General features: G+C 45.1%; 1 protein-coding gene across 1 annotated transcript in view; it reads left to right on the top strand.

The window, feature by feature from the left end:
* The window catches only part of SLC27A2 (solute carrier family 27 member 2), a 29419-nt gene that overhangs the window by 9145 nt on the left and 2018 nt on the right, over positions 1-18256 (top strand). The window contains exons 4-9 of the mRNA XM_034782998.1: positions 1085-1209; positions 9138-9332; positions 9981-10071; positions 12472-12670; positions 13760-13857; positions 18116-18246. Coding sequence (XP_034638889.1) covers positions 1085-1209; positions 9138-9332; positions 9981-10071; positions 12472-12670; positions 13760-13857; positions 18116-18246 — 839 coding nt within the window. The remainder of the gene's footprint in view (positions 1-1084; positions 1210-9137; positions 9333-9980; positions 10072-12471; positions 12671-13759; positions 13858-18115; positions 18247-18256) is intronic.

Genomic DNA, 18256 nt, shown 5'->3' with positions numbered 1-18256 from the left:
CCGCACGGCCAGGCCCGGCCCGGACCCCGGCCCCACACCCCCGGGCCAGCCCCCGGCCGAGCACCGCTGGCCCTGGCCCGGCCCCCGGCCCAGTACCCAGTGGCGCCGGCCCCTCCCTATTTTCCCGGACATGTTCGGCTTTTTGGGATTTCTCCCCGGACGGGGATTTGAGGCCCAAAAAGCCGGACATGTCCAGGAAAATCCGGACGTATGGTAACCCTACCTTTCTCCAGGGGCTACAAGCCTGAATACCAGTTACCGACCAGCCCTCACAAAGCAAAATACAGTTATTCTAAGGGCAAAAGCATTATAGAGAAAGCATAAAAAATAATAGAAGTTCCTATCCACAGGCCAAAAGCTTGTCCTATGAGGCCTTTGTAAGCCAAAGTCTTTCCAACCCTTCCGCAAGGGTTGGGGCCCTGGACAGAAGGTCTTGTCTGTTTGCTATATCAAAAAGAAAGTCCTTCAGACTCAGCCTTTTTATACCAAAAGCCCTTTCTTTGTCTGCTGGTCTCTGGAACTCTCAGTTTGAAACAGTATAGGCAAATCTCCCTAGGGGTAGTACCTCTCTGCAGGTGTTTACAGCCTGAGTGAGTTGCTATAATCAGCGTACACACACACACACACACACACACACACTTTTTAGTTCCTGGTAACCCTCCCCCATGGAGTTCCATACAATATCTGGCCCACAGTGAGACAGAAACCACTGATCAACTTAATACAATGTGATCCGCCCCAAAGATACTGCCTGCACCTGAAATGTCTGTCACAGGCAGCTCTTCCTGTGCAGCACAACCACAGGGGTTACATGGTGCAGAATGCCACAAAGTTCATCCATTATGAATACTCCCATACTTTTTGATGGACAGAATTAAAGGATAAAGCTAGTTCCTGGCCATGGATTGTATCTGAATTTATTTTAGGAAAGGGTCACACACTTTTAAGATGAAGTTATCTCATCTATCATCCTGCAAGTTTCCTGCACTCATCACTGAAACTACAAAGGAAATTGTACCATTTTCTCACAATCTATTTGTTATAGCCCAGTTCGATTATTTCCCCATTTTTCTTCTTTGCGTAGGTGCAACCTTAGCTCTACGCGCCAAATTTTCAGCCAGCCAGTTTTGGGTTGACTGCAGGAAATACAACGTAACAGTCATCCAGTATATTGGGGAGGTGCTTCGGTATTTATGCAACGTGCCAAAGGTAATTTCTTCTATGCGCCAGAGTTTTTTGCAAACTGATTATAAATATTGTCTGGATTACCTGTGTAATACTTCTAATATTTTAATGGACTATAATGAGCCTCAGATTCTCCACAGATTAACCTAGGGGCCAGATTCTCTGTTCCACCATGTTCATTTTGCACTGCCTAATGGTACATCAGCACTGGGGGGTGGGGGGAGAGAACCCCATGGAAGCGAATCTAAGGCTAGGTCTACACTAGCACTTTTGTTGATATAATGTATGTCGCTCCGGGATATGAAAAAAACACCGCTCTGAGTGACATAAGTTACACCGACAGAAGCGCCGGCATGGACAGTGCTGTCGGAGGAAGACGCTCTCCTGCTGACATAGCTACCGCCGCTCATTGGAGTTGGATTAATTATGTCGATGAGGGCGTTGACATGGAGCGACTACATGAGCAATCTTACAGCGGGACAGCTGCATTGGTACAGCTGTGCCACTGTAAGCTTGCTAGTGTAGACATGGCCTTAGAGTCCAGGCTAGCTGACTTGGGCTTGTGCTATAGGGCTAAAAATAGCAGTGTAGACATTCGGGATCGCTGGAGCCCAGGCTCTGAAACCCGGCGAGGGGGTGGATCTCAAAGCTGGAGCTCCAGCCCAAGTGGGAATGTCTACACTGCTGTTTTTAGCCCTGTCATGTGAGCTCTGTGAGCTCGAATCATTTGACCCAGGCTCTGAGACTCGCTGCCCTGGGTGGGTTTTTTTGCAGTGTAAACATGCCGAGTGAGCAGAGATTGCAACTGGGGAATTCCTCCAGCATTAAGATGGCTTATTCCTGTGCAATAAGCCTCCCCTCAGCATAAGAGGAAGAAGGGAGGAGCATTTGGAAGGGGAAGAAAGAGAACCGGGCATGCCGGAGCAAAGCCGTAGTTTCTTTGTTAAAAGCTGTTGCCTGGTTTCAGAATCAAGTCCAAGTTAATGAATCTGTGTTCTTGGAGGTCTTAGCCAAAGAAATCCCATTAATGGTAATGCAATATGTTTATTTTATTTTAATATTGAGAAGGGAAGAAACCCAAGTCAATATCTGCTTATATGGACTGACCCATTTTCCCATTGCCTACTTTACTACTCACACTTTACAATGTATTCTCCCATTAGTGCAAAGGACACATGAATCTGTTTTGACATTAGCAAGTATGTAACATGCTCTCCATATTGTAAAGACTGAATTTATAAAAACAAAAAGTATTAAAGTGAAAAGGTTGCCCTTGGTTTAATATTTTACCCATCCACATTTTCAATATTTAACATTTTTTTAATAATGACTATTTTGGTGTAATATATTATTTTACATCTTTTTCGATAGCTCTTTCCACCTGAGGAACTAAAAGCACTTTGCACAGAATTTTACAGATACAGAATCAAGACAAGATCCTTGGCTCAGGGAGTTTACAGTCTAATTTAGATTAACATGAAATGTCTTTCAAACTAAGTACTACTGACTTAAAGTGGGCATTTCTTTTGCACAATCTTGACAAAGAGGAATACAATATGAACACGTCATAACTGGGCTCTCAGCTTTGTATGCCATAACAATGAAAGGAGGAAGTGCACACCTGCTATAATCTAGCTGGCTGCAGACCAAACACGAAAGGTCCCATGGGGAAATCAAGGAGCTGGTCATTTAACATTTGGACTTGGCTAGAATCAGTTTTTAGCTGGCAAGAAACACTAGACCAGGATAGTCATGTGACCATCACAGGTGAAAGTGTTAGTGAAAAGTTCCCCAAATAACCAGATTGAGGGAGGGTTTCACTCATCTGGCATAGTAGCACAATCTTTGAGATACTCATAGTCAAGCATGGGATGTGCTACCTAAGTAACCCATCAGCATTTTCTGTCGTATTCTATGGGGTCACCAGTACCTGTGTAGTGGTTAGAGCAGCCACGGAATAGAAGCAGTGTAAAGATGGAGAAACCTCCCCCCATTCTCTGTCTGAATGCAAAATCAGGCCTGAGGTTTCTTGCTGTTTGTTTAAGGTGCCACCGGACTCCTTGTTGTTTTTGCTGTTTGTTTGGATTTTTGTGTGTGTAGGGTATCAACTATGTAGCACTTTGTGGACTAGGTAGGACAAGTACATGGCTATAAATAGGGAATAACTTCACTAAAATCAATGGACTTACTCTGGGTTTAAGGTGTAAGTCGGATCGCTGGTCCCGAATACTATTTCTTCATTACAGTTTCTGGGCCACTCTGGGCAGTGAAATAAAGTGGTAGTGTAAGTGGGTGTAGTGGTCCCTCACCCTCAAGTGAGGAGGGAGGCCATTCTGCCTCACTGTATTAGGCAATAACCCTCAGGCTCGGGCCTCACTGCTGGGGCCGAGCCACACGCAATCTGTAATCCTGTAGCCACTTAGCAGAGGTAAACCAGCAGGGACAGTCTGGTGCTGTTGGCCCCTCGGGCAGGGCAAAGCAGTGAGCAGTCTTTAGCCCACTGCCTCTTGGCTGGGGCGGAAAGCACTTAAGAGTGCAGACTCTGGCCCTTTGGGGCGGGACAAAGCAGGGAGCAGGCTTTAGTCTCAACTTGTAGGCTAAGGCAGCCAACAAATACACAATCTAGGCTCTGACTCTTTGGGGTGGAGCAGAGCAGGGCTGAGCACTTAGATAGTCTAAGGGTGAGCACCAACACAGTCTATGGGCTCAGGTAGGGGTGAGCACTAACCGAGTCTAGCATCCTAGCTTGGCAGACAGTAGACTTACACAGGCCTTCTGGCCCAAGGTGGGGAGTCTGACACCCCAGGATCGGGGTGGCAGGGGATAAGAGGATGTGGGCCCATCCCTCTCCACCGCAGTGGAACCCATGCAGCTGGAGCAACAGATACAAGCTGAGCTAGAGAAAAAGTACACTCTGAATCTATTTCTGCAGGCAGTAAACTTACCAGCATGTGCATACTGGTGAATACTGAGGTCTAGCATCTAACAGCCATTCATAAATAGTCATGACCATTCTGCCAGGATTTGTTAACACAAGAAATACTTAAAACCACTGCAAGTCTCCTCCTCCCCAAGAACTCCTGATTGTGATAGCATTGATTCTGACAGTTCTCTATATTAGTTAACAAGTGGCTAACTCTTCCCCATACCGTGCCTTAATATATTTTATGTACAAGTTACTACTCTGGTTGCAATATGGGGTTTGCTATTAACATAAATAGGTTAGTTTATAGTTACTCATAGCTCACTGAATTTTATCCTTTGGCAATCATGCCCATTTAATCATAGAGTACAAAGGAATCACAAGCCATATTGAGGTCTCAAGGACTCAGACAGCTGGTGGCAGCTTTGTCACCTGATTACAGGTCAGTTGTAAATGCCTAGAAGGCTGAAGGTCCTCAGTAACGTTAGCAGCACAGGCAAAAGCAGCTGAACCGCTGACATGTTAATGAAAATACTGGGAGTCTTACATAAACTGAGAAACTTGCAAGGCTGAAACTGAAGCCAAGGGAAAGAATTATATTCATGAAAATGATAGGGTAGTGTAGATGTAAGCAGAGTCAGGATGAGCTCTACCCTGACATCTGGTGGTGAATTGTGGCGAGTTGTGGAAAAGAACTTCAGGAGCTGATCTTGTTTGCGTAGGCACACCCACCCCGCCTAGCATGAGCCCACAGCAGCCCAAACGGTCACTTTGGCTGCTGTGGGATCCCCAGTTTCTCTGTTATTGGGGCAGGAAGAATAAAGTGTTGTTACCCTGATTATGTGAATCAAGGACAATGAAACTTTTTTATGTTGAGTGGCGTTTCGTGGGGGAAGCAGGCTTCCCATGGGCGTTACTCGGTAGTGGGGGCAGTTTATATATGGCGATCAGACTTTAAAAGAAAACCTACGCACAGCTTTGTTTTAATTATTTAACACAGGAATTATCATTGCCCCAAGCACATAGGATTCAGCATCTTTGGAGAAAGCATTTCCATACAAGTAGGGCCTACAGGCTTCTCAAATGTCTGCTCTGGGGGCCCACAGGTACACCATGTTCAGGGGATGCCTCTCCCAGAAAGCCGCAATTCAGACCTTAGAGAGAGCATGCAAGAGCTTGACATAGCGGAAGCTCTTATTTGTAGTGCGGCAGTGCCCTGAGGTCCCGGTCTCATTACACTAGGCACTCTACAAACAAAGTGACTGTCCCTGCCTCAGAAAGCTGGCAGCCTAAGTAAGTTATACCTGGCTATAAATTACCCTCTGCCTTAATTTACACCCTCCCTTGGATTCTCCATCACTGGACATTTTTAAATCAAGATTAGATGTTTTTCTAAAAGATTTGATCTGGGAATTATTTTGGGGAAGTTCTATGGCCTGCGTTATACAGGAGGTCTGACTAGATGATCACAATGGTCCCTTCTGGCCTTGGACTCTATAACCAACACATGGAAAAGAATGAATGAGAGAGAGCGACTTCAGGACCTTGAAAGAGGAGGGACAGACTGCTGGTCTGGAGCTAACCAATAAACAGTCCCCAGTGCAACATTTCAAAATGGAAACACGTGTTTGGTCTCAAAGCCCTACAAGTCCCCAGTCAAGCAGTATAAGAAAAAACCTCCCAGGACACATGAACATATTGTGCAGGCCTCTATAGCACGCAAGTTACTGTCGACCCAGGAAGACTTTGGAATAACTGAACTCTACCATACAGGATTAGGGCACAAGTGTGCAGAACTTCAGCAGACAGTCTGGGTTGTTTTCTATGCTACTTGGCAGGGCTGGCTTTATGAACTGCGGGGCCCAATTCGAATACCTTACGGCGGTCCGGGGCTTCGACGGCACTTTGGCGGCAGGGGGTCCGCTCCGGGTCTTCCACGGCACTGAAGGACCCCTCGCTGCCCAAGTGCCGCCGAACACCTGGAGCGGACCACCGTCGGGTGAGTAAAAAAAATTTAAAAGGCGCCTAAGGCGCGGGGCCCTCTTGGGCGCGGGATCTTCTTAGGCGCGGGGCCCTCTTAGGCGCGGGCGCAGGATCTTCTTGGGCGCGGGGCCCAATTCTGGAGAATCGAGTGAATCGGCCTAAAGCCGGCCCTGCTACTTGGCTCTGCTCAGACATTTTAATGGCAAATCTCTCAGTAAATCAAAGAGGAAAGCCAATCAGAACTACTGGACCCATTGTGTAGAAAAGCAAAAATAACCCAGAAGCTACATAACTAAAGTCCAGAACAGTATCATGTGCTGGAATGATCAAAAAAATAAAAGCAAACTATAATTAGAGCATTTGCATATTCAAAACTTGCAGCCTCATTACCAGGGCAGTTTCTTGTCCTTTTTTGTTGTGAACATCTAACAATGTAAATGGTTCCAAACTGCTGTCTCATGGGGCCAGATTCCTCCCTGGAGTAACTCCCTTGTCTTTAGTGGGCTTGCCCCAGAGAGCGATTTGGCTCATTGTCTCTGTAACTAGACAGACAGACAGCAGCACAGAGAGAAGCATGAACTCTGAAGCCTGATTACGAACATTTAAATGACAAGAAATTGCTTAACCATTTCACTGCTGGCAGTTGGGTGAGAAGCGTTCAGCTAATGCAGCGTTTCCCAAACTTCTGAAAGTTGAAGCTTCAGGAAAATAAAACGAATTGTGGTCACCTTCAACCTTTCCATGCTAGGGCAGCCTGGGGAAACTGGCACTGCCACTGTTCTACATCCTTCCCTTCTCTGTCTGGCTAGTCCTGCACACGCTATTCTTTGAGATGCACTGAGCTAATGTATCCATCCAGTGCAGCTGGACGTTCCTGTGTCTTGCTGATGTCCCATTGCAGTCAGGGTGCTTGAGAAAATGCAAACAGCCTAATATTCTATCAAGCAGAATTTCATTTGTTCAGATAACTGAGTTGCCACCTGCTGCCTGGGAAAAAATAGGATTGAACTGTACGTATAACAGGGAAGCTGTCCCCTTAAATGAAATAGAGTCCAGCTCTCCTGTTCCACTCCAGGGGCACCCTAGTTTGGTGTAATGAGGAGAGTGGGGCTGCCCCTTGGAGTTATAAATTAGAGACAGCCCAAAGGCTAGAGAGAGTCCAGAACCCAGCCCTGAGAGAGGAAGAGTTTGGAAGCCACAGGGGAGAGAGAGGGACAGAGCGTGCTCAGAGGAAGAGCTGAGCTGGGTTGAGAGCATCAGGGAGGGGATGCCCGGGAAGAAGGGAGTGGTAAGAGTTCCTTCATGAGGAATAGAGCCAAAGCAGGCTGGTGAAAGCAGAAGGCAGGCAGGCAAACTTCCCTAGGCCAGAGAGGTATGACTAGAGAGGGCTGAAGGCTGAGTACAGCAGACAGAAATGCCTGTTGGCTCTCTGAGCTGTAAAGCTGAAGCCAGAGGGCCAGAGAGGGCTGTAGGCTGGGGAATGATGGAGGGGTGAGCCTGCTGATGTCTCCAGGCAAGAACAGGAACCATATCTTCAGGGCGGAGAAGCACCCCAGCTAGAGGGGTGGGGCAAAGTGAGAGATGCTGAGGTGTGGTGAGAAAAGCCGGATCTGTACCTGAAAGTTGGGGTGTGGTGTGGTGAGAGATGCCAGAGCTGTAGCTGGTGTGTTGATGGCATGTTGGGACTTAAAATGTGAATGTACTGTGTGGACTGTGCTGGGGAAATCTGAATTGTGGTTGTGGGACCTTTTGTAATAAACTAACTCTGCAAAAGGCTATTTATACTCTGAAAACATGTGTGGAGTTACTGGGGACTCCGGAAGAAGGAGGAAACTGAGGTATGTGCACTGGTGGTGCTATAGTCTGCCACTGGAGGGCGCTCCAGGAAGGGGACAACTTATCAAATTATGCTGGAGAATGCAGGCAGGTGATCAGCCCTGGGAACTGGGGACACCAGAAGCAGGAAATTGAGACAGAGGGCCACTTTCTGGGCCACCATAAGGCCACAAGGGGTGCCATGGAGGCAGCCATCCTGTGACAGTGGGTTTACAATAGAATTTGGGCCCGTAGCAACAGTGAAAGCAGTCCAGGTTAATAAGCCAACATGTATTTTTTAAAAAAACTCTCCCCTTGGCCTTGAACTGCTGTTGGGTATTAAGTTACATAACTATGAGGAGCAAATTCTCCTCAGAAATTAGAAGATCTGGAAGAGCAATGTCCCCAGATTTTGTCAAATTCACAGAGTACTATTGCTCCATTCACTGTTTCCTAAAGCCCATTAGAATTGCTTGTATTATAGACGATATGTACAGGCAAATCGGTTCTTTTTTATTGCTGGGATGTAAGTAAATAAATAAGAACAATTTGTTTAAGCAACCAGATGAACTAACTGTCACCCTTGTCTTGGTCATCTCCATATTTATTTGCTGTGTGAAGAGCACATTTATAGCAGCATATTAAAAATGAGAGGATAATGTTCTCATTTTAATGGGCTCAGTCCTGCACTCCATTCACAGGCTAATGTATTGCCTAGGTAATGACTTCAATGCCAAGGCAGCTTTTCCCCCCCAAAAAAGTCATTTTGAAGTATAGGAAATTTGGAAATCTGTCCATTTTTACCTGCTAAATCGTTGACAGCACTAAGGGTGAAATTCAACCCATGCAGAGGGTCACTACAAGTCTTGTGCACAAAACAGGCTTAAGTGAAACATAAAATGGGGCATAGGTTTCATGCTGACCCTCTGCAGGTGGTGAATTTCACCCTCAGGGGCCAGCCCTGCCCCCACTGAAGTCAGTTTTGCAACTGATTTCAGCTGAAGACAGATAGCCAAATGCTGCTCCAACATTCCTTCTCCTGTCTCTGATACTAGACAATGTAAGTATCAGGCCATCTATCCATCTCTCAACTGCACGTGTAGCTGTAAATATGTGTGCGCCTGTTATACTTCAAAATGTGCTTCATGTTTGCAGACTGATGTTTTCTTTAAACTGGTTCGTTTTACTCAACCTAATCCTTAACCTATGTCTGTTGGGTTTTCATGTCCAGAAAGACAGCGACGGTGATCACAGAGTAAGGATTGCCATAGGCAATGGGTTAAGGGTTGATGTTTGGAGGGAATTCATCAGAAGATTTGGAGACATCCGTATATTTGAGTTCTATGCTGCAACCGAGGGAAACATTGGGTTTATTAACTACAGTGGAAAAGTCGGTGCTGTGGGGAGAGTAAACTACTTCCATAAGGTAAGCGAAATAACATCAGTGCTGGCATTCTGTCCTGCAGGGGAGACGTTCAACTCATTGCCAAGGGCTCATCCGGGCCCTCCACATCACTTCAGCCCTATGAGGCAAATGCATAGCCCAGTGCTGAGCTGAACCTTGGGCAGACATACCCAGGGAAGGGATCCTTGCACTCCCCAATGTTAGCTTATGCCTGTCCCATGCTAGACATCACCATAACTGCCGCCATCTCACTAAGAATATGTCTACCTAAAATACCTACAGCTGGCCCATGTCAGCTGACTTGGGCTTGCAGGGCTCAGACTGCAGGACTATCAAATTGCAGTGGAGATGCTTGGGAGCAGGGGAGGGGTCCCAGAGGCTGGACTCTAACCTGAGCCTGAACCCAAACATCTTCACTGCAGTTTTATAGCCCTGCAAGCCCAAGTCAGCTGACCTGGGCCAGCCACGAGTGTTTTATTGCAACATAAACATGCCTTGAGAGCCCCATACAGCTGCCAGCCTTTCAGACAAAAGAGCATTTGGACACTGAACGTATTTCTGAAATATTATGAAGTTAGCACCTTTCAAAGCAATACTTTAAGATGTAGAATATATTGAGAATTCGATTCAGATAGTCACGTGTATGTATATTTTGTACATTTTCACTAGAAAATTATACGCTATGAGCTGATTAGATACGACGTAGAGAAAGATGAACCAGTCCGAGACGAGAATGGATATTGCATAAGAGTTCCTAAAGGTACCAATGTTTACTCCTTAAAAAAATAAATCACAAAGGAATTTAATTCTTTAAAATCACAAATTAACCTCTCTATGCCCATCTTAATAGAAAAGGTCGTTTAGGACAGTGGTTGGGTGATCTCTAGCTCAGGAATCGGCAACCTTTGGCACACGGCCCATCAGGGAACTCCGCTGGCAGGCTGGGATGGTTTGTTTACCTGCAGCGTCCACAGAAGCGGCGGCCAGCACGTCCCTCGGCCCGCGTTGCTTCCCGCAGCCCCCATTGGCTTGGAGCAGCGAACCGCGGCCAGTGGGAGCTGCCATTGGCCGAATCTGTGGACACTGCAGGTAAACAAACCATCCCGGCCTGCCAGCGGAGTTCCCTGATGGGCCGCGTGCCAAAGGTTGCCAATCCCTGCTCTAGATTTTAAACACAAATAAGAAAATTTGTTGCTGTGGGAATGAGATCTGATATGCAGCTTTAAGGAAAGACAAGGGATAATGCCATATCAAATAAATGTATATTTATATTACATGTTGTTTTAATAATTCTATCTGCCTTCAGTATGTTTGCAGTCTCTTTTAGTTGAGAGTGCTTTAACATTTTTACCTTGGAGCTTACAATCTTTTTATAGTACAGACCGTGGCTTTCAACTTGAGCCATCTTGTTTGTGTCTGATAAACTTACTTAACCTGCCGCCGAAAGAAGCATTTACAAAATTATTATATAGTAAAATCTGTGCCCCTGTAGATTAAACTTTCATTGTTTTTAATGGAAAATGCAGCTATGAAAGTGAGGCAACTACTTTGATCCTTTACGTGTGTTAAGCATTTTCACATGGAGAATGACGTTATAACTGGAATGTACAATTCTGAGTTCAAACTGAACACTCCCTACAGCTGTTGATTTCACATGCAGGATTCAGGGGATTATATTTTTTTCAACTTCATCTCCCTGGCTGTCCTTTTCAATCTCACACATGGAGCCACTCAAAAATTCAGTGCTGAGGCCAGATCCTCCTTTCATTTACACTCATGCAACTCCACTGAAGTCAGCAGAATTGCACGGATATATCTGAAGAGCGGGATTTGGCCTCTGGACTACAAAAATGCCAGATACACATTTGTGCGAGGGAGGAATGAGAGAGGGCTGGGGGGGAGCAGAAATGCACGCTCCCGCTCTACGTATGGGGCAGATCCTCCACCAGTGTAAATTGCCCCATTGACTTCAGTGGCATATACCAATGACAATTTACACTAGCTAAGGATCTGCCCCAGGGTGTGTCTCCTTCTCCCCCCTCCACCCACAGCCCCACATCACAGACTGGCAGGAAGGAGAGAACGCACATGCCTGGTATTGTGTGTAAATATTTAGATCAGGGGAGGTTAGGGTGTTAGCCGTTGAGTGGGGGGCTGTTTCTAGCATTTGGTTATGAATGATTATGAGGTGCTAGAGAAACAAACTCAGTATCCATAAAATAGATGCATGTGAAATCTCCACCAAATCCCAAGCCAGAGGGCAGGATGGAGAAGGCTGCCAAGTGTGCAGCTGCAATTTATTTTGCACACAGGCTGGGTAAAATTCGCCCCAGAGCACAGCACCTGCACAAAGCCCTATCTTCCTGCTGAACGTGGATGAATTTCACCTTGCATATCAACACAGGTGCAATACCGCCTCCTTCCAAACGTCACACTCCCACCCCCCAGCACAAGTCACTCCATAACTATAGCTTCTCCTGGTCTAGAGAGCCACGTACTGTAGCTGTGGATGTGCTAAGCAGTTTTTTTATGCATTCTGCATTCACAGTGAGTGGGCTGAGTCCTTACATGCATTCTCCCCTCACAACTGGTTCTTTATGCTGCTTGTCGGATGACTAAGAGGTGAACAAGCCCTGAAGCAACCAGTACAGCATGGGAGTAGCCTGGCTTATAGGGAAGTGGAGTACGATGGCCTGCTTCAGAGGATGCTCATGGAGTAATCCTGCTTATCCCCAGGTGGGATCAAGCCCTATGTAGGCTGAGATTTTCAAAGCTGCCTAGGGAATCTAGACACCCAGTTTCAATTAATTTTAATGGAAATTGGGCATTCAAATTCTTAAAGAGGCTTTGCAAATCTCAGCCTAAATCTTTAATGATTCTGTGCTCCTGTCCACTAGAGTACGGTTGGTAGTATAGTGTAACTCGTAATATCCGCTGTATTTGTGAGAGCCCATGGTATTGAAAGGATGAGACTGAGCCCTTAACCTACAGTTATACAGCTAATTTTAAGGGCAGGTGATTATGAAAGAAGACTAAAATGATTCTGTAACATCTACAAACATCATCACTACTATTATATGATTTAAAATCACGTATAGAGTGTCATCAGTTTACGTGGTGGTTTGCAAACACATGACAGACATTTTTTTCCCCTTCATAGGTGAAGCGGGGCTGTTGATCTGCAAAATCACATCATTTTCTCCTTTTAGTGGCTATGCAGGAGCAAAAAGCCAGACAGAGAAGAAAAAACTAACAAACGTCTTCCAGAAAGGGGATTTATATTTTAATAGTGGTGACCTTTTAATGGTTGACCAGGACAATTTCATCTACTTTCATGACAGAGTCGGAGACACATTCCGGTTAGTTACCGTAATTAAGATACTTATGACTGAAGAAAATGTTAATTCATTCTCAGTTCCTTCTGACTCCTTGTCCAGCGTCTCTCAATGATTGATGAAGAGCACTCACTTGTCTCACTTCAAAGTGAGAAAAATGAGGACTCTACATCACTTACTTCCTTTTCCTGAAGCTCAAGTGAGGATTCCAGACACTGCCTGAGTTATCTGTCGCATCTTTCTCAAAAACCTGCCTCCAGAAAGGGAGATTAGATGCAAGCTGCTATTTGGCAAGATTGCCAAAAGGTTTTTTGAGCTACATAATAGCTTCTTTAAGGAAAACTGGTACCCTGCCTTCCTAAAGGTTGGTGTAGGGAGTCTCTACCTACAGCAAACCTAATGGGTTCTAAGTGCCTTCACCATCTAGAGAGGACATAGGTCCAGCTCACAGATTGTAGCTGGAGCTTCCCCAATATGTCCAGCAACTTGGAACTCAAGCCTACCTTCAGCAGGCCCTGCTGTGTCAGCATGGAGGCAGACAGTTCCATTTGGATTCAAGAGGTTTCATCCTCAAAGTAACATGAAAAATCTCGACAGTGAGATTCGTCTCTACTATCGGGTGGGGGCAGCTCAGCTTGACCATGCTGTCCACCACCAGCACCAGGAATGGTTCTATAGCATGATACTGCCCAGGTGCCATGGTGGAGGCAAAATAGCTTTCCTTCACCACCTGCATAACCACAGCAGAAGACTTCAAAATATCTGTATGTTTCAATCTGTTAGACTCAACCTGGGATTCCCCAATCTCGCTGTAAGCCACTGAGACCCAAAATACTAGAGCTTGGGAGAAGGTGTTTAGGGCCCACAATATTGACAGTTGACAAAAGAAAATCAGAAGGCAATACATTGGGTTACGGGTAGAACAAGAGTCTTTCCTTGAACTCTTTGGAACCTCACAGGTTCCATGTACCCCAACAGGTAGGGCATCAAAACAGGTCCCTCGTGCCAATGGGAATGTGCACCCTGACCCCAAAGTGAAAGTGCAGTGGTAAACCCATGACAAAGTTGTTGTTGATCAGAAATGAAATCTGCTGACTACTGTATGTTTTCCAGATGGAAAGGGGAAAATGTGGCTACTACTGAAGTTGCAGATATTTTAGGATTGATCGACTTTGTCCAAGAAGTTAATGTGTATGGAGTGCCTGTGCCAGGTATAAATGAATCATTTGAAAATCTGGTAACGCAAGATCTTTTTTTACACAGATTACCGTAATTTCATCACATACTAAGTGAACTATACAAAAAGGCTCTCTCTCTTTTGGCTTCTCTATTCTTCATGTGCTGCATCTGGTAAACTCAGTCATTTATGTGTGTAAAATGTCTATTAGCTGCAGAGCTTTAGCAAAAACTTCCTTTTTTAAACTAGTATTTGGCAAGGGATGTTAACAGGAAAGTAGGAGAGGATTTGAGATTTAGAAACCACACTAGAAGATAACTAGCCATTATGTTTTATAGCTACCAGATCTGCACTTACTGTAGAGTGAGAGGGGGGAAATACTGTGAAAAGAGATTTCGGGGAAAAGGAAGAAGAAGGTAGCTTGGGAAATTGAGTCTCCTCCCACCTCTCTTCAATGAGCTGAATCCCCAAAAGCAGTTCTAGCCACATGTACAGTCTCTTTTGTACCACATGTACAGTTTTCTACTCCCCAGATAATCAGGTGATCCTCAGAACATTAAATAAAGTCCTTCACCCCCATTTAATCTGTATCATGGCAATTATCATTATGGAATTTGAAGAGCACTGACATTGGGTCAGATTCTCAGGTGTGTCAGATTAACCCTTAGTTGACCCGAGGGGTCAGAGTATGTAGCTTTACACCACCTTTCTGTCTCCTTTATCTTGGAGGCTACCAGGGGTCCAAATGTCCCCCTGAGCAAGTTAGAGTAGCCCCAAGGCTGCTCTAATTTGTTCCTGTGGATGACAGATCCCAAGGAGCCACTTCACGGACCAGGATCATTGGAGCACACTCTATTCCATCAAATGCCCTCTATGCTGCAGAGGGTGAAGAGTGGCTGAGAATCTGGCCCAGTGTGCTTGGTGCTGTACAGGGCACAGATGAAGATGCTGTCCCTACCCATATGGGTTTGTACTCTAATAACTGAATAGAATAGAAACATTTCAGATACCCTCATATGCCAAGCAATGTTGCTTACCTGATTTGCATACCTTTCCCCATATGTCAGGTCTTGCTGAAAAGGGCTTTGTGATGGTAAATCCCAGCATGATCCATATGGGGGGATCACAGTGAAACTTTGGGGGATCCTAAAACAAACAAAGAGAAGGTCAGTTTAGAATCAGTTACGTGGTGAATGTTCTCTAACTTGTCTTACATTTGCTATTTGCAGTTTTTGTGGCTCCTGTAAAGAGGGGAGGGTCGCCTTGGGCCCATATTTGCTTTTGGTGATAGCACCAAAAGGTTTTTCAGAAAGAGCTTTTTTTCCTGCTTTGAAATTCAAGCCCTGTCTAGCCTAGCATACACTATGATGTGTTCAGAGGGGTAGTCGTGTTAGTCTGTTTCAGCAACAACAATGAGGAGTCTTGTGGCACCTTAAAGACTAACAAATTTATTAGAGCATAAGCTTTCGTGGGCTATGACCACTTCTTCAGATGTGTGTAGTTTCAATGGCTAATCAACGCTTTGGAATTAGGAAGTCTTTATTAAAGATTTCACTCCCCGATCTATTTCTTGAAAGTGTGAGAATTCCCAATACAATCTCTGACACATCCAGTAATTCCTCTGGCCAAAGCAGGGCTGACCATAGTTGACATTCCTGATGTTTCCAAGGTAAAAAAAAACCAAAACCCAAACCCAGCAAAACCCCTTAGCCCACCCACCACTGTTTCAGGCCATCTGTATTTATCCAAAAGAAACCATAAAGGACAAAGAACCAAGATTTCTTTGCATATCACCATTAACAACTAAAGCAAAATTAGGGTTTGTCTCTTTAAATCATCATCTTTGTTTGCACCTGCCTTTGAGATGGAGATAAACACACAACTGCCATGGGAGAGATTTCACAAGCCAGGTAACCATGTGAATAGTCCAGAGTTCCTTAGCCTCTTCTCAGATTACATTGTAGGAGATGAGGGAAATCTAACCCTAACTCCCACTGGACTTGTAAAACCAGCTAGAAGCGGTGTTAGTATCCAATTACTGACTGGCCTTACGGGAAAGCAATAGGAATTGTTCAAAACAGTTCTCTTCTTACCACAGCATTATATAATTGTTGATTTTTTGCATGTAAACTTGATTTTTATATACTACAAATAATATTTGTATTTCAGTCTCTCAATGCACCTGGGAGTTAACCACACAAAATAAAATGCACAAGCTCAGGGAAGAGCTAACCAATCCAGTGTGTTCGGATGCAAAAATATAAAGCTCCAAACCAGACCTTTCAATAACATGAGTAAACAAATCTGAATGCCAGGTGGCTTCTTTGAGTAGGTGATCTGGAAGGAGGAAGAGAAACATGCTTACGATGTCAAGTATCAGAGGGGTAGCCGTGTTAGTCTGAATCTGTAAAAAGCAACAGAGAGTCCTGTGGCACCTTTGAGACTAACTGTTAGTCTCAAAGGTGCCACAGGACTCTCTGATGCTTACGATGGTGGCTAAAGAGGAACTATATGCCCATTGCTCTCAATAAACTGACATCTTTTTCTTTTGCTCTGCACTGCTTTTAGCTGCCACTTTCCCTTTTTATCTGGATAATGGGGCCTCTACACAGCCCTATGTCAAGCATTAACATGACTGCCAGCTGCAAAGCCTTTTGTGGAGATATTAAGCTCTGTCTTCATGTGGCTCCATTTGTTTGTGAAAATGTCTTTGTCCTTTTTACAGTGCTGCAAAGCTACTACAGAAAACCATAGGATAGGTGTATGCTTGGGGGGTATTTATGAGCTTGTAGTATTGCTAGGGCTAGTTGCCCCATGGTGTTTATGTTCCTGGGTGATAGAAATACCATGAAAAGACCAGCCCCTTATGCTGTCGTCGTCACCCCCCAAGAATTGGGTGTGAAACCAGTGTAACCCTCACGCAATTTGGCCTAAACTGCTCTACAGTATAATGTAAATGCTGACTTTTGCAGTAGTTGCAGGTGTCAGGACCTGCCAGAGTTTGGCCTACTGTAAGCATGAGAAAATCAGGTCTAGCAGGTTTTCTATTCTTTTATGGATTAAAATTAATTCCATAATGCCCCTGTTTGAACATTCATTTAATCACAAAATGACTGTAGGTATTTATTTAAAAAATCAGGTCTGATGTTCTCCTGTTGAAACCATTCTGTCCCCTCCTTCCCTGTCCTAGTTGTTAAAGTATTTGCTGTACATTAAGTATCCTGAGTGATTTTGGAAGGGCTAGGGAGGAGGCTACTGAAGGGTTGCAGAGGAGGAAGGAGAGGAAGTCCCAGCTTCTGACTGTATCTGAACAGAACTCTTGGTAGATGGGGAGGCAAAAAAATACTGGAGATTTGTGGATCTGTAACAATTCCACATTAGAATCCATTTTGTACATTCCTGAGCCATTTATGTCAGAAATACCAGAACTGATTAACATAACGGCCATATTGGGTCAGACCATTAGTCCATCTAGCCCAGTATCCTGTCTTCAGACAGTGGCCAGTGCTAAGTGCTTCAGAGGGAATGAACAGAACTGGTAATCATCAAGTGAGCCATCCCCTGTCACCCATTCCCAGCTTCTGGCAAACAGAGGATGGATAGATTTAAATGAGACATGCTCTGTGCTCGGTTGCCTGGTTCTTTTTTTCCAGCAATTTACAGTAGAGTTCATATTTCTCCTACTTAGGGATCAAATTCACCCCATGCATAAAACCCATGTGAAGCTCTCTGCACAACTTAACCCCAGTGTTAAAAGTCAAGTTCTGAGATTTCACTCAGTCCCAGCTGAGTGCAATTTCTGCCTAAAGTCAGGGGCAGCTCTAGACACCAGCAAAGCAAGCACGTGCTTGGGGCAGCCCATTTGCAGGGGTGGCAGGGATCCAGCATGGGAGCTGAGAACCAACAGGGGGCCCTGGGAGCTGTAGTTCCTTGGTTAGCTCCCTGCCTATAGAGCTAGACCTGGAGCAGGGAAAGAACTACATTTCCCAGCATTCCCTTGGCCACTACCAAGGGCTGGGGTGGCAGGGGGGTGCAGCGAGGAGCCCAGGGCTGGGACGGGGAGCAGCCAAAATTTGTTTTGCTTGGGGTGGCAAAAAACGTAGAGCCAGCCCTGGTTAAAGTGGTGTGGGGGATCCTGCACGGGGTTGGGTTTTCCCTCAGTTCTATAAATGTATTGTTCCCATCATTAGAGATCTTTAAATAATGAAATTGCTGAGAAACACAAGTGTTGGCATTTATACAACAGGAATGCAGATATCAGCCATTATTTTTGCCTATAACTGTTCCTCTAGGTCACGAAGGCAGAATAGGAATGGCATCCATTCGACTAAAGGAGGGCTGTGAATTTAATGGGGAGCAGACATACAGACATGTTGTGGACTTCCTACCGAATTATGCAAGACCTCGCTTTGTCAGGATTCAGGTAAGGCAGC

This window comes from Trachemys scripta, chromosome 10 (genome assembly GCF_013100865.1).
Source record: "Trachemys scripta elegans isolate TJP31775 chromosome 10, CAS_Tse_1.0, whole genome shotgun sequence".
NCBI classification, from domain to species: domain Eukaryota; kingdom Metazoa; phylum Chordata; order Testudines; family Emydidae; genus Trachemys; species Trachemys scripta.
This window is presented reverse-complemented; position numbering and strand designations above follow the sequence as displayed.